Here is a 16,972-nt window from a genome sequence, read left to right on the forward strand (position 1 = left end):
GGCACCACATAATCAATTATGGCTCTTACCTGTGAAGTTACCGGTTAATGGGACCAAGTAACTCAAAATCATATCTTCATATGTTCAATTAACCTTTTCAAAAATTTATAAGATTAATTGACCTTTAGCAAAATGTTTAGGAGCTTACCCTTTTATCAAAATAATATAAACCACAATTTTTATTACTTTCTTTTCTTCTCCATGAGACACATTTTACTTTCTTTAGTCCATTTATCATTTTCCTTTTCCTAACTACTCTGTACCAATTCATCGCTCATCGTCATCGGTCGTCAATCGGCAGCAATTGCCAAGAGTGGAGACTGGAGAACCAGAAATCGTCGAAGACGTCATCATTCATCAACCGTCACCGAACGCCACGAAAACCCTTCACGGCGCACCTCGAAAACCACCGCCCGTTGGTGCTTCTAGTCCTCTAGACTAGAATCTGAAAAAATTCTCCTCCGTCAACCCTTCGATTCGATACTCCGCCGCAGATTCAGCAATCAGATTCGGAGGCCTACAATTCTACAAACACAACCTCCCCTGAAGTAAAAGCATAACATCTAATCTAATTAAATCCTTCCGGGAACGAACAAGCCTCTCTATTGATTCCGCTATGAGTGACCTTCCAGACCAGACCCTGACTTCAGAACTGCCCCAACCAAGTTCTGATAAAAATTCGGGATCACAGACTAAAACTGTGATAATTGAGGCTGGAGAGGGTGGGAGGAGGAGAGTTGTTAAGAAGACGGTCAGGATCGTGAAGAGGATTGTAAGGAAGAAAGTTCCTAAATCGGTTCCCAAAAGCAGTGCTGGAAATGAGGAGCTGGAGAAAGATATTACAATTAAGGAGTCTGGGAGTTTAAAGCCCTGCCGGCAAGTTTCTACCTCAAACATTCAGAATTCTAAGCCTGGTGATGGTAATGTTAAACCATATGCTGGAGACGAGGATTTGAACATATCCGAGCCCCAGGCTGTGGAAGTTGAAAAAGATAGTATCCTTGCTGATGCTGTCTCAGAAAGTGGGAAGATGCATGAGTCTGAGCTTACTATAGCAGAGAAACCATTAGAAGTTGTTAAGGAAAATTCGAATTCCATTGAGAATCAAAATGTGGGGAAGGAAGGAGTAAGACAAGATGATACTGGTGTTTCTGTAAATGAGAATGCTAAGCCTATTGAACATTGGAGATTGGGTTTGGTAGGGGAGGCTGGAAATGAAGGGAGTCAGGAGGAGGTATTGGAGAGGGATGTAGAGTGGAGTGACAAAGTAACGTTGAATGAGGAGGCTAGAACCAAAGGCGCCTTGGAGGAAGTAAAGGAAGTATTGCAGAGTGATATAAACTGCAGTGACAAAGTAACATTGAGTGAGGAAATGGAGGCATTGGAGCGGAAGAGGAGACGGAGGACGCAAATTTTTATTGGGGGATTGGACAAGAATACTAAGGAGGAGGATATTAGGCGAATTTTTGAAGATGTTGGCGAGGTCATGGAGTTGAGATTACTGATTAATCGTGAGACTGGAAAGAATAAAGGCTTTGCCTTTTTGCGGTTTGCTTCTGCAGCTGATGCGAAGAAGGCTGTATCTAAGTATTCTCAAGTTGAGGTAACAAATATAATTCTGCAAGTATCATTGCTTTAACAAACTATGCCATTACTAATTCATTATTCATCTATGCATGGCTCTGCCTCTTAATTTATGAGAATATCAGTTATGTGTTTTTGAGTAAGTACTGTATCTATTATCATGTAAAAGTGAGCCTCAGGCTCACAGTTGAGGCAATATTCATGTGTGATTTTGATTAATAGAAAGATGGAAGCAATTCATTTTTTTAGTGCTTAAAACATTGTTCTTTGCCCTGGAAAATTTTATGTTTCCTCCCTGTCACTGGTGGAGCCTGCACATGCATCATCGTATTGAATATATTATGGATTTTTTTGGATATTTAAACAGTTGCCTTTCTACATATACAGTTAAACAGAAACTAAAGCTGGGTTTTTGTGTAAGGTTGTTATCTTTGATACTTAATTGAAATGCTTTGAAATATGCAGTGTATTTATTTATTTTTATTTTGTTCAAAGAAAGTGAAGTTATGAGTATCATAGCTGCGTCCTCATCCCTTTACTTTTGATAGTCAAATGTCTGTTCTCTAGTTAATTTCTTCCAAATTGAGTCAATTTTCCACTTGTGATAGTGTTCACATTCCAGGAAAAAGACACATCACTTGAAGGAGTTGCGTGTGGTAATTATGGAACTTGTAACGTTGTTGCTATGGACATGTTATCTGCTAACAAAGGAAGAATATTCACAATTATATTGTTTTAACATTACTGTGAGATTTTGATATAATTCTCATTAGTTATGGTATTTGTGAAATTCTTATGATTCTCTGTGAAAGTTCTTTCAATTGTTTGCTTATCCCTAAAGATTATAAATGGAAAGCCTCCTCTTGCCTTTGTGTATTTATAGTTAGGATCCAGTTGGGAAGATATGAATTTATGTAGCTGGCTATACATGCTATGCAATTGATTTATGTTCCTTGGAACTCCAATCTCAGATATGTGGAAAGCAGTGTGGTGTATCACTTGTTGAGGGAAATGACACGATATATTTGGGTAATATTGACAAGAAATGGAAGACCCAAGATGTAAGTCTTTCTACTCTTTGCTGATTACAGCCTGCTATTCTCTGGTAGGAGTGATGTAATGCCGTTAATAATTTTCCATTTTAACAGGTTGCTAACCTCTTGGAGAAGGCTGGCATTGATAAAATAGACAAGGTTACCGTCATGGCCGATCCCAATGACGCAGAGCGTAACAGGGGATTTGCATTTGTTGAACTTGAAACCAGTAGAGATGCTCAAATTGCTTTCAATAGGCTCCAAAAGAAGGAAGTCTTTGGAAAGCACCTGCAAGTGAGAGTTGCATGGGCACAACCTTTGGTTGAACCAAATGAAGAAGAAATGCAGAAGGTAGGTTTTGTAGGATTATACATCTGCATTTGAAGTAACTGTTATACTTAATATTTTAATAGTTAATGAAGTTGTTATAAATACTTAATATTTTACTTGATTAGTAATGAAGTGGTTATGTTCTCTTTATTTTTATTTATGAATGTTGGAGATGGAAAAAATGACTAAATGTCCAGTATATATTTTTTAAAATTCCCTGCACACTCTTTTGTTTTCTTCCCCTTCTTGAACTCCAATGTCTTCTTATTTACATTCCAATTCTTGACTATCAATTTATGGTAGGCATACTTTTACTTGTGTAGGTGAAGTCCATTTTTGCTGAGTATATACCCCTCTCATGGGATGAAGTAAAAGTGAGAGACTATTTTAAGAGATTTGGTGAAATTGAGAATGTTGTTATTGCAAAAGATCTTCCATCATCAAGAAGAAAAGATTTTGCTTTTATCAACTATACAAGCCGAGAGGCCGCTCTTGCATGTATCATGGCATTCAGACATGAAGAAGTGAATGGTGATAGTTCTGAGGTAAGCTAGCCTCTGAGGTTCCACATTGTTTAAATAGAATGTTCTCAGGTTATGTAGTTAACATGCTTTCTCAAGCTACATTTCCATGTTAATGTCTTTCTAGGTAAAGATGAAGGTATCTCTTGCAAGGCCCATGCCAAAAAGCAAGCAAGTCAAAAGTGCCACAAATCCTACCATTAAGAGACCTTCTAGAGAGACAAGAAAAGTAGCACATTGTGAGTATCTGCCTACTTTTAAAGTTGCCACTCCACTCAGCAGAACTTAATCAACTGATAGGGATAAAAGTTGATGATGGCACTCTTTGGCAAATTTTTTTTTATATTCCATATTACATTACACAGTCGTAGTAATTTGTTTTAATTTTTAATATTTTGTTGAAAGGGTGCAAATTTGACAGGAGCAGTAATTAATGCCATTATTTAGTCTTGTTTCTGGAGGAGATTTGTTTTGTTTCATGAAGATTGCATCTGTCACAATCTACATAGCATCCACAAAAAAGTTGTAATATAGTGGCATTAATTAATGCCATTCTTAGACATTGAGTTGCCTGAGAAAAAACCCCTGGAATGCTCAAACTCTCAAAGTGACCATACTTGCTGTATTATATTGTTGATCTTACGATGTGGATGCATTATGTGATTGAAAACTATAAAGTTTGTTAATTAGAACTGGGGAGTAGATGCAACTCTTCCTGAAAAGCCTGGATGTTACTGTTGAAACACAAAAGTTGTGTCTGTAGAAATATAGCTGTTGAAGTTGTGTAGGGTTGTGTCTATTAGGATTGTGTCTCTTAGTTTGTATATATTTATCAGTTGTCTCCTCATTGAGACAAGCAAGTAATAAAACAACTCTTCTACATCTTTCTCAACATGGTATCAAGAGCCAAAATCAAAATTTGATTTTTTTTTCCGGTGAACAGTAAAAGTTACTGTTCATCCGAAACTAGTTTTGCAGTTTACTTGCTATTGGTGAGTTTTTTTTATCAAATTAGTACTACAAATCTCTTACCCATCCTCCGGCGACCCTTGCCCATCCATTCCGGTCGCCGGAATATCCTCCACGCGCCCCCACGCGCCACCACGTCGCCGGCGCTCCGACGCCACGCGCCGGCGCGTGAGGCCGTCTCCGGCGACTTTTTCCGGCGATAATTTCCAGTTCATCTCGTCGGCTCTCCTCCGTTCCTTCCGTGCAATCAGATTTATTTTTGGTCGCAATGTCTTCCGGCGAAAATTCTGATAATTCGGGTACTGTTTTTCCTGCCATTCCTGCCAGTAATCTGCCTACTCTTTCGAGCTCTATTTATGTGCCTAATTTGTCTGGAAGCCCGGTGATCACTTCTGAAAAATTATGTGGTTCTCAAAATTACCACTCTTGGTCGGATGCCGTAGAGTTATGGTTTATGGGCCAAGGTGTTGTTGACCACTTACACAAGGGAGTGGATAAGATACCGGAAAAAGATAAGACAGTTTGGCAAAGGTTAGATGCTCAACTTTGTAGTCTCCTTTGGCAGTCTCTTTCTCCCCATTTGTTGCCTTTATTCCGACCCTTTAAGACATGTGTCGAGGTATGGAATCAAGCTCAATCTCTATACACTAATGATGTCTCTCAGTTTTACAATGTTGTTGACAATTTAGTTAACCTGAAGAAAGATGGTATTGATATGGAAACTTTTCTTGGCAAAGCCCAAAGTTTGATCACTGAGTTTGGTACACTCATGCCTATTGGTGGTACACCCGCAGAGCAACTTACCCAACGAGACAAATTCTTTGTAATACTTCTCTTAACAAAATTAGGTCCTGAATTTGAAGGCATCCGGAATCAAGTTCTTGGAAGCAACACTGTCCCAGGGACCACCGAGTTGTTCAAACGTCTCTTGCAGGTAACCTCCATTCCAGTTCCTCACACATCCACTACCGAACAGTCTGCTCTAGTCACACAAGGAGGTCGTGGACGAACTAACGATCGTGGTGGACAGAAAAGCACTAGAGTTTGTACTTATTGTAACAGAACTGGACACACACGGGATCAGTGTTGGAAACTTCATGGGAGACCGGTACGTACCCAAGCAAGTGTTGCTCAATCTCAATCCGGAGAATTACATTCTCGAACCATTTCCGCTGCTGAGTATGAGGAGTTTGCTCGATTTAAAGCCAATTCCAAAGCTTCTGGTGTCATTCCTACCACCTACACTGAAGGAACTCATACTGCCCTTGTATCACAACCTAGCCTGAGCGGACCATGGGTTATCGATTCAGGTGCCTCTGAGCATATCTCTGGTAACTCATCCTTATTTTCTCATTTCACCAAGTCTAAGTCCCTTCCATCTATTGTTTTCGGTAATGGGTCCAAGAGTACGGCTACTGCAATTGGAAAGGCTTCCCCCCTTCCTACTTTGCCTCTCTCTTCAATTCTTTATATACCTAACTGTCCTTTCAATTTAATTTCTGTTCATCAACTTACAAAATCTTTGGACTGTACGGTCACTTTTTCTTCTGATTCTGTCATTATGCAGGACCGTCGTTCGGGGAAGATGATTGGCTCGGGGTATGAATCAGAAGGACTTTATCGATTATCTACCCCAAAACCTTCTACAGTTTGCACTGCTACCATTCCTCCTTCCCTTGCCCATGACCGACTAGGACATCCTAGCCTTAATAAATTACGGCGACTTGTCCCTAGTTTGTCTCACTTATCTACCCTAGAGTGTGAAGCCTGTCAGCTTGGCAAACATTCTAGAACTAGAACATCATTTCCTAATCGTGTTAATAAAAGAGCTGCTTTCCCTTTTTCCTTAGTTCATACTGATGTTTGGGGACCTTTTCGTTATAATTCAATTCTTGGTTTTAGATATTTTGTTACCTTCACTGATGATTTTTCTCGTTGTACATGGGTCTTTTTAATGCAAAACCGTTCTGAAGTACTTAATGTTCTTCAAAAATTTGTTAATGAGATAAAAAATCAGTTTGGGGTGTCTATTAAAACTTTACGAAGTGATAATGCTGGAGAATACTTTACAACTCCTTTATCTAACTTTCTTGATTCAGCGGGCATCCTCCATGAGTCATCTTGTCCTGATACTCCACAACAAAATGGGGTATCTGAACGTAAAAACCGGCATCTCGTTGAAACAGCCCGCACCATGGTTCTCCACTATAAAGTCCCTCCAGAATTCTGGGCAAATGCTATCCTTCATTCCTGTTATTTAATAAATCATATGCCTTCATCTGTTTTACATGGTAAGATACCTTATAATATTTTATTTCCCGATAAACCCCTTCATACTCTTCCTTTAAAAATTTTTGGGTGCACCTGTTTTGTCCGGGACACTACCCCAGGGCGTGATAAATTTTCCCCAAAATCCTTAAAATGCATGTTTGTTGGGTACTCTAGGTTGCAAAAGGGGTTCAGATGTTATTCCCCTGATAAACATCGATTTTATGTATCTTCTGATGTTACTTTCTTTGAATCAACACCTTTCTTTTCGTCTAGTTTACCGACCTCCATCTCTCATTTTCCTGATGTTCTTCCTGTTCCTACTTTTCAAGGAGGGACTGAGGTGCATTTACCTCAAGATCCGTCATCACCTAGAAATCCTAATCCCTCACCTACTGAACCTCCTTTACAAAACAACAATGTTACCCCTTTCCTTACACTTATCATCGCCGCTCTCGACCACCCGCGACAGTTCAAATCGATGAAATCCCAACTGATTCATCTCTCGAGCTATCTATGCCCTCGAACCCGGTTCCAGTAACAAGCTCTCCTATCGCAAGTCGTGTAGGTAACAGGTCATCACGAAATCCCTTTCCCATATACAACTTTATTTCATATGATCGTCTCTCACCTTCATATAATGCTTTTATCACATGTTTATCTTCTGTTTCTGCCCCTAAATCTGTTAAAGAAGCCCTTTCCCACCCTGGTTGGCGTCAGGCTATGGTTGATGAAATGGCTGCTCTTTATTCATCGGGAACTTGGGAGTTAGTTCCATTACCCGAAGGTAAAACAACTGTTGGTTGCCGATGGATCTATACTGTGAAAATTGGGCCCAATGGATAGGTTGATAGACTTAAAGCTCGCCTGGTAGCCAAAGGATATACACAGGTTTTTGGGATTGATTACACTGACACCTTTTCACCAGTAGCTAAAATTGCTTCGGTCAGAATCTTTCTTTCTATGGCTGCCGTTCATCATTGGCCCTTGCATCAGTTAGATATTAAAAATGCCTTTCTGCATGGAGATTTAGAGGAAGAAGTCTACATGGAGCAACCTCCTGGGTTTGTTGCTCAGGGGGAGAGTAACTTGGTTTGTAAGCTCAAACGTTCTCTCTATGGTCTAAAACAATCTCCTCGTGCCTGGTTTGGACGGTTCAGCATAGTAGTGCAAAATTTTGGTTTAAATCGAAGCAAAGTTGACTATTCCGTCTTTTATAGACATCAACATGGTAAGAGCATTTATCTTGTTGTATATGTTGATGATATCGTCATTACAGGAGATGATGTTGAAGGAATACAATTGTTGAAACAACATCTATTCCAACATTTTGAAACAAAAGATCTGGGGAAGTTAAAATACTTTTTGGGAATTGAAGTAGCACAATCCAAGCAAGGAATTTGCATATCACAAAGAAAGTATGCATTGGATATACTAGAAGACACAGGTATGATGAATTGCAAACCTCTTGACACTCCTATGGATCCAAATATCAAACTCCTACCAGACCAGGGGGAGCTTATCCAAGATCCGGGAAAATATAGACGATTGGTTGGAAGATTACTTTATTTAACTGTAACTCGACCTGATATCTCTTTTGCGGTAAGTGTTGTTAGTCAGTTCTTGGCATCTCCACGTGAAAGTCATTGGGAAGCTGCCATTCGGATTTTACGATATATTAAAAAATCTCCAGGCACTGGTTTGTTATACAAAGACCATGGAAACCTTGAAATTATTGGGTACACAGATGCAGATTGGGCAGGTGCATGGGATAGAAAATCAACATCTGGATATTGTATCTTTCTTGGTGGCAACTTAATCTCTTGGAAAAGTAAAAAGCAAAATGTTGTTGCTCGATCAAGTGCAGAAGCCGAATATCGATCTATGGCCGTTGGAACATGTGAACTTGTGTGGTTGAAAAACCTCCTTACCGAACTGCAGATTTGTACAAAGGAGTCCATGAAGCTCATTTGTGATAACCAAGCAGCTTTGCATATTGCATCAAATCCAGTTTTTCATGAAAGGACGAAGCACATTGAAATTGATTGCCATTTTGTTCGAGACAAAGTTACTTCTGGAGATATTACTACATCTTTTATAGGCTCAAATAATCAATTAGCTGATATATTTACTAAAGCTTTAAGAAGTCATAGGATTGAATACATTTGTAACAAGCTTGGTGCATATGATATACATGCTCCAGCTTGAGGGGGAGTGTTGAAACACAAAAGTTGTGTCTGTAGAAATATAGCTGTTGAAGGTGTGTAGGGTTGTGTCTATTAGGATTGTGTCTCTTAGTTTGTATATATTTATCAGTTGTCTCCTCATTGAGACAAGCAAGTAATAAAACAACTCTTCTACATCTTTCTCAACAGTTACAATCAAATAATGCATGTTCAATTGTTCATTTCGCTGGATAGAGGATAATTATGATATTGCTTTATATTTGGCTCAAGATAAGATTTCTGTATGTCTCCAGTTATGTATTAATCTTACAGAATGAACTTAATACTATTGTCCGTTAATGCCTAGAACAATTTTTTTAGTGGACTGAGGATGATTATGGAATTGTTGTATAATTGTCTCAAGATAAGATTTTTGCATGACTCCATTTGATGTATTAATGCACTGCTGACAATTTTTTTAATTCATTGAATTCTAGCTATATTGAAGGTGCACGAACCTACCACAAAGGAAAATCCCATGAGGAGTGATTATGGAAGCGGTAAAGTTGATAGAGGATCTTCATCTTCCTCCACTGATGAACTTCTGCAGCTCTTAAGACATCAGGCATCAACCAGGCAGACCCAATCTAGCTTGAACTTAGGTAAGTCTGTACTTCGATTCTTCTCCTATAATCCTATTGCATTTTGGCAATACTGCAGAAGTGATCATTGTTGATTGTACTGTACCTTTGGGTCTTCTTGACTCAAGGTTAGGAGTTCTACCCCCAGTGCCTGTCCCACTCTAATGTACTGAAAATTGTTATCTGGATACTCTGAATTTGATACTATCTTTGCTGATTGGCAATCTACTCAAGGTGCATAACTATTCTGTATACACATTTTTTGCCACTTCATGTGCACTAAAGGAAGTATTTGGTAAATTTAAGCATTATATAATCAACCAAAAATGATTGTGTATCCTTGTTTAAATACTTGCCTCGTCTCCCCCAAGTAGGTCAGTTTTTGCTTAAGGACTAAAAATTTGTTAAGTGCATGTTCTTGATGTTGATAACTAGTATCATGAATGGATAATAGTTGAGTATTTCAACCATAACAAATCTATTTCCAACATTTGTCATTTGGATGTGCATAATCATCCATTTCTTGTTTCCTTCTTTATCTCTCTCACTCTGTTTCTCTCCTTGTGTCTGTTTGATACATGCTGAGGAAGTCTTATTTTATTATATTAGATAGTTTAGATATTAATAAATTACTAAATAGTTATTTAGAAACTAATAAATAGTTATTTAGAAATTACTAAATAGTTATTTACCTTATTATTCTTAGTCTTTGAATTAATTTAGGTAGTTCAATTATTTAGAAGATTTCAACAGATTACTTAGCTTATTTAGTCATTCTATGAGTTGTATTTTACCCTATAAAAAGGGAGTATTATTCAGAATAATAACAAGCAGAAATTTAATCCCAAAAAGGGTCTAAGGGAGTTTTGGGTCTCAAGCAAACCCAGTGTTTTTCTTCTTTTCCTTTTCCAACTATTATTCTTTCTTTCTTTTTCCTTTATGTTTTCTTGCCCATGACGGGAGCACATAACACTGTTTATCCAATTGAAATTCTATCCTTTTGCTTAAACACTGTTCTGCTAGCAGTAAAAAAATTGTTATTGTGTATGCACTATCCTTAGTTAATAAATGCTTGGTGCGAGACAACAATAATTACTCTTTTTTTTAAAAAAAATAAAACTTTGAGAAGGTTCAAGTAGTATGGAGAGTCAGTATTTGTTACCTGGAAGCAAGCGGCCACTCCCTCTTGTGGTAAGTTTCTGATTGCTTTCAGAATATCTTGTTGTTCTGTGTTACCTTTTTTAATATTAATTTCACTTCTGGTTCACCAAATATTTAGTTACTGTTTCTTAAGACGTATGTCTTCTTGATGCAACCTTCTCTCTTCATATGCAGAGAGATATTCCACCTCATTTCGAAAACAGAGGGTTCCCTCGAATGCGCTTTGAAAACACTTCTCCAATTCCTAACAGGAGGTAATTTTTTTACAGTAGTCTGAGTCTGTCAACTTGATGCGATGGTATAAGTTGTGTAGATGGTGTATCTCAATAAGTAGTAAATCTGTTTTCTCTTACCCTGCTCCTCACAGTGTTTTGTCTCGTTCATTTGGTGCACCACCTGTGCCCCATTATCACCTACAAGGTGCTCATGCTTCAGGTGAGTTAATTTACCAAATTGATTGTGACTTAATTAATAGGGATGTTGCATACCAATTTATAGATAAATCTTGTATTGCAGTGTATGTAATATTTCTAAGCTTTCTCATTGTCTTTTTTTAATTTTTGGTAAATTAATGTAATATTCAGATTCAGTCCCTGAGGTTGCAAAACATGGAAGACCTTTCCAGGTAGAGTTGTAAGAAATAATGATATATGACTTAATTAATAGGGATGTTGCATACCATTTCTGTGATTAGTTGGTAGCTGGATTATGGATTTATGGTATCATTTCAATTGTACAAATCTGGTTGACTTTTACATGTAGAAGACCTTCATTCCACCCCACAAATATAGTGAGATTTTTAGTACTTATTTACCTTGAAAAAGTTTGATTTTCAGTGGATAAAACCAGCCTTTTCTAGAAATTTGAGCATTGTTCATTGCCCGGTGCAACAACAATTAAAAGACCGTTAGCCCCTTTAGGATTTCTAATGGTCTTTTAATGGTTGTTGATGGAGAACAACTATTTACACTACTGTTGGTGAACTAAGGGCTAGATTATTCAGCTATAAAGTTTTTCTAATTTAAATTAGAATTAGAATATCTTGTTGATCTTATTTATTTTTGACATGCAGTTATTAATGGGAAATACATACAGATATTCTAATTCTAATTTTAATTCCCTCCTTTTAGAGATTTAAAAAAGAAAAAATGGAAAGCGCGGCTTGGGAACATGAACACAAGCATAACTGTTGTTATAAAAAGCTCTTATAACAAAAGGGAAAGTTGTCCTCTTAGGAAAAGTATAATTTTTAAAGGGGAAATTGCATTTTTCGTCCTAAGTTATAGGGCAATTGTAGAATTTGTCCCTATTTGATGGCCGTGCTCACTTTTCGTCCCTAAGCTATAATTGATGTTGCAAATCTTGTCCCTTTATTAACAAAACATTAGGGACGAAAAGTGAGCAGTGAGCACAACCTGTTATTAAAAGGACGAAATTTGCAACGTCAATTATAGATTAGGGGCGAAAATGAGCACGACCAACAAATAGGGACAAATTCTACAATTACCCTATAACTTAGAGACAAAAGTGCAATTTCCCCATTTTTAAAAGCTTTGCTTATTTGTTTAATTTTGTGTTTGCAGACACCGGAACAAGCTCAATATGGTCGAGCCAGTGGCTTATACCATAGATGTAAGTGAATCATTTGCTTCCTATTTTGCCTTTGGTGTAATGAACATAATAATTTGCCCTCCATTTCTGATCTTTAGTTGTTGTAGAGTAATAGTCGTGTAAAGTTCCCATTTGGTTTATACTCCTACCCAACAGCCCCTCCCCCCAAAAGCATTTTGATTGCAGAGGTGATGCAATGTGAAGTTGATTTAGTCTCTGTACTCTAATTATTGGGATTATTGATTAATCTAACATCTTTATCAAGTATGATAGGTTATTATGGGTTACACAAGTGACATGGAGTTGATTATGGATTATTTGCAATTGATAACCCATAAATCATAATCGCAATCTGTGATCTTAATCTTAACCTAGCATGGAAATATGAATTCAACTGTTATGTTTGATACTGTCTGCAAATTTCAAGTGGATTTCCTCTATAAGTTTATGTATATCTTCTGCTTTAGTATTATGCTAGCTTCCATGTTTGCTTTTATTGTAGCTAGCTCGCAGCTTTTTGTGTGATTGCATTTTCTGATTGTTGATTGTCCGCAAATTTCATAGTCTACAGATTTTGATCGCCAGCGTTGGGGTTGATTGATTGTGAAGTGATTATGTTTGGATGCAGGTAGAGTTCGAGGAATACAAGTTACATCGGCATCACTAATTGTCTAATTTCATCAGCAATTTACATATAGTTCAGTATCTAAGGTTTAACTGCAGTGTTAATAATCTCCTCCTCTTTTATGTAAATGAGATTGAATCCAGCTAGGGAGGTTATTGATGTTGTTGGTTTACATTGTATATACAAGTATATCTTTCCTTTCTACCGTACCAAAGAATTGCAGGAAATTAATGGTGTGTATAGTAAGTCGAATTCAAAATGAGCCACCCCTTTCTATGACTCCGCGTAAACAAGTCATATCCATTGATTTTTGAATAATGGATGACTAGAATTTTATGTGTTTTTTATTTAAATTCTTTTTTTTTTTGTTATTAATTAGGGTTTGTTTGGTAATTTGGGTGTGCATTTAAGTTTTATTTAATTTAATACTCCTTTCATTCCATTTTATGTGTCTGGTTCGGTTAACGAGGCTTGACTGAAGTTATTTTTAATTTAATATTTCATAATATTAAGTTTAGTATTAGTATACAAAATTTATATATTTAAAAACTACACTAAAGGTACTATTAAACATAAAAAAAATAAATTTAAAAACAAGTAAAAAAAAAACTAAAGAAAATAAACAAAGAAAAAAGAATTGGTTTGACTAATGAATAGTAAATGGGACAGATGTATTATTTTAAGATAGTGTGCATGATTTTAGGAATATATATTGAAGGTAATGTAAGATTTATTCATTGATCTTTGATTTATGGATGGTTAGGATTTTGTGTTTTTTCAATTGCTAAGATTTTTGTTTTTCTTTAATGGCGTAGTACAAGAAGCACGTGGTGTGTAACTACGGTCATGACTGTGTAACAGTGCATATTTCTATGTGCAACTATGTACACTACTTTGTGCACCAATGTATACCCATATGTGCAACATTACACATTGTTTTGTGCAATACTGTACAATTTCATGTGCAATTTTTAACGCTGTTGTGTGCAACAAGGTATACTGTTGTGTGTAACAATGCACAATTCTGTGTGTAACAGTGTACAATTATGTTAACGAGCTTATTAAGGACGAGTGTAGAAACAGACACACCCACAAGCTTCCAATGAAGAATAAGGAAAAGGCTAAACAAATCAATTAAAATCCCAAAAAATTTGGAATTTGTTAGCAATTAACTTTCTTAATTTACCCCTAAATAGCACTATAAATATAATTTTGCACAAAATAATCATTGACTTCTAAATTAGTATCAAGTCAATTCTACATTATTGGAGCTAAATAATTGTCCTAGTGTCTGCGAATTTCACATTCCGACAAAGCTATGTTTAGAATTCATGTTATAACCACTTGTGAATCAAAGGTCAAGAAATCCTTCAGGGACTGTCATATAATACGTTTATCATTTCCAATCAATTATTAGATCATGAGATCATAGTTTTAAGGGGTGACAAAGAAAAATCAATTACTTTTTTTTAGTACAAAAAAAAAAAAAAAAAAAAAAAAAAAAAAAAAAAAAACAATGACTTTAATTTACTTTCAGAGCAAAACTCCTATTAAGATTTAAGATTACATTTTTTTTGAAAGAAATACAAAATATGAGAGAAATGACAAATTCCTTTTATGAGTCTAATCAAGATATTAATTACCTGAGCTAAGAAACATCTATGCTCAACTTAGTACAATTAGAAGAAGCAACATATTCAACTTAGGAAACACATGATACAACACTTAGGATTACGCATTTGGATTCCCAGTCTCAGGATCAAACTCATTTGAGTTGTGCACATGTATCATAGATAAGGATTAACATGTTTGATACACATTAAATGCGGCAAGACATTGCATATTCATTTAAACCATAGCTTATAAAAGAATATGAGAAAAGTATCGTTCATTGAAGATAAGAAATATAGGTTTGCTGTCTACTTACTCGTTTGGCATCATTCGGTCTAATCCACCGCCTTATTAACGCTCTGGATTGGGTTACACGGCCAATGCTACTATGCTTGGGGAGTAGTTTAAGTTTATTTCCAAACGTAATGGGTAGTGATCAGTTGTAAGTCTGGATCATGGAAATCATCTTTTCGAAACGTTGTAGAATAAACACTATTCTAATGCATTAGTAAGTGAACCAGTATTCCCTTGACTATTGAAGCGTGAACAAATTCATACTACTAAAGATGATCACGATTCAGTTCGAACCGGCCGAACCGTGCACTGTGCTAATCGAACTGGAACCAATAAGATTCTGGTTAAGGTTTGTGAAATTCTAGAACCGGAATCGTCGGTTCTGGTTCGAAACCAGACGATTCCGGTTCCAAAACCGAAAAAAAAAATAAAAAATTGTGGCAGTCCACTGGCATAGGCAGTATACTACCGACTGGCGCAAAGGGCCAAAGGCTAGGCTGGCCTTTGGCCTTTGCGCCAATCTCGCCTTTGAGTCTTGTCAAACTGTTGACAAGACTCACATGTGAGTCGTAAGTCTAATAGCATCCACATCAGTTGGGAAGAATGTGGGGATAATGTAAGAGTGATTAGGAAAGAGAATGTGAGAAAGGGAGGAAAAAAAAAACTAAAAAACAAAAACCAAAAAAAAAAATTAAAAAAAGAAGGATCGGCGCGCCGCGTGCATTGCGCGCGCCCATGTGGGTTGCTGCTGTGCGCAAAACGCGCACAACAGCTATTCTTCCATTTTTGGATTTCTGACATAATTTTTTACATTTGCAGATGCATTCTTTCCAAATCTATTCTCCCCCACATTAACTATAAACTTGAACTAAGTGAATTAATGTTGCACTCTCCCCACATTATTGACTGATGTGGATGCTCTAAGTTAGACTCTTAGTCTAGAGTCTAACTTAGACTCAATTACTTAGAGGGTGTTTACATTGTAATAGTGGCACTCTACTGTGAATTCATCAGACATAATTAATATTTGCCAGGTGGGAGCTAAGTATTCAGTCATTACTCAACATTTTACAACTTACAAAACTAAAACTTAAAAGAAAAAAAAAATTCACGGTTAGAACCGACGATTCTGATTTGGCCATTTGAAAAATCGGAACTGAAACTTTGGTCATCCCTACATACTATAGTTTGAATCAACAACTATTAATCACAAAGTCGTTCTTGAAGTGATCAATCATAATTGAGCTCACATGACAGAGATGGATATCGTGCAAATCGATTTTGGAAGTTATGGGCACTATGCTACAAATGTCATCTCCTGCATTAAAATATTTAACATATATTGAATAAGTAGTGAATAACCCCTCTGACGACTCCTACCATTCCAGGATTTTTGTTATTTGAAATGTGTAAATTTCATGATGAATGAACAATTGATAATTTTTAAAATTTGGACAAAAAATAGAAAAACCTCGTTTGGACATGAGTTTTTGGTCAAAAAAAAGTAAGTCTTGAGTTTGTCAAATTTGATAAGTTCTTTTTTTTTTTTTTTTTTTTTTTTTTTTTTTTGTTTCCTGAAATACAACCTTACAAATACAAAAAATGCAAGTACAACTTGCATTCTCACACGTATTCTTGTATTAGTTTTTTACACGCATTGCGCGAGTGAGATAATGTCCAATGATTATTTTTAAATAAATACTCCAAAGTATATCATTGCAAGATTATATATGAGATATTTATGTATAGGTAATTGAATGTTAATTTTGTTTATTTAAATCAGTAATTCAAAATATGTAAATGCAAAATAATATATGAGAGATGGATTATAATTGTTACTAAAATAAATGTTTGCAACTTTGTAATAACGTTAGTGAGTTTTTTGCACTTTTGGTCCCACGACTATATTGGCATTATCAGAATTGATCCACGACTTTCAAACCTTGCAATTTTAGTCCACGACTATTGTTTTTTTTTTTTTTTTTTTTTTTGGCAAAAATGGTCCTTCAGGCCACTTTTCCGTCAAAATTTCACCAAAGTAAAATTTCTTCATTTAAGAGGGCTAAATTTGACATTTCTCTTAATAAGCTTGAATGACCTACCGCTCCTTTGCGATTACCCACGAACAACAAACAGAATAAAATCCCCAATTCTCCAG

At 36.4% G+C, this 16,972-nt stretch overlaps 1 protein-coding gene across 5 annotated transcripts; it reads left to right on the forward strand.

Annotated features, from left to right (window-relative positions):
- Nucleotides 1–218: 218 nt before the first annotated feature.
- Nucleotides 219–13,227, forward strand: LOC109156642 (protein gar2-like). Of its 5 annotated transcripts, none has more exons than XM_019304509.1 (13): nt 219–1,603; nt 2,556–2,645; nt 2,733–2,969; nt 3,272–3,493; nt 3,597–3,708; nt 9,369–9,533; nt 10,642–10,703; nt 10,848–10,927; nt 11,041–11,108; nt 11,258–11,298; nt 12,257–12,305; nt 12,849–12,887; nt 13,033–13,227. In XM_019304509.1, exons 1-12 carry the CDS (start codon nt 617–619, stop codon nt 12,860–12,862), a joined length of 2,127 nt encoding a protein of 708 aa, XP_019160054.1. In that variant the 5' UTR covers nt 219–616; the 3' UTR covers nt 12,863–12,887; nt 13,033–13,227. The 5 variants fall into 5 exon arrangements, with proteins under 5 accessions (XP_019160054.1, XP_019160049.1, XP_019160050.1 ...); XM_019304504.1 differs by having other exon boundaries at nt 12,856–12,887; XM_019304505.1 differs by having other exon boundaries at nt 12,849–13,227.
- The last annotated feature ends 3,745 nt before the right edge of the window (nt 13,228–16,972 follow it).

The sequence above is a fragment of the Ipomoea nil genome, unplaced genomic scaffold (assembly GCF_001879475.1).
Source record: "Ipomoea nil cultivar Tokyo-kokei standard unplaced genomic scaffold, Asagao_1.1 scaffold0276, whole genome shotgun sequence".
NCBI classification, from domain to species: Eukaryota; Viridiplantae; Streptophyta; class Magnoliopsida; order Solanales; family Convolvulaceae; genus Ipomoea; species Ipomoea nil.

Bases quoted from the DNA above. Each gene is read 5' to 3' on its own strand.
- LOC109156642 (XM_019304496.1), top strand. From the start codon at position 617: ATGAGTGACCTTCCAGACCAGACCCTGACTTCAGAACTGCCCCAACCA. The intron at 10,704-10,847 runs GTAAGTTTCTGA...CTTCATATGCAG, and splicing joins AGCGGCCACTCCCTCTTGTG to AGAGATATTCCACCTCATTT. The intron at 10,928-11,040 runs GTAATTTTTTTA...TGCTCCTCACAG, and splicing joins TCTCCAATTCCTAACAGGAG to TGTTTTGTCTCGTTCATTTG.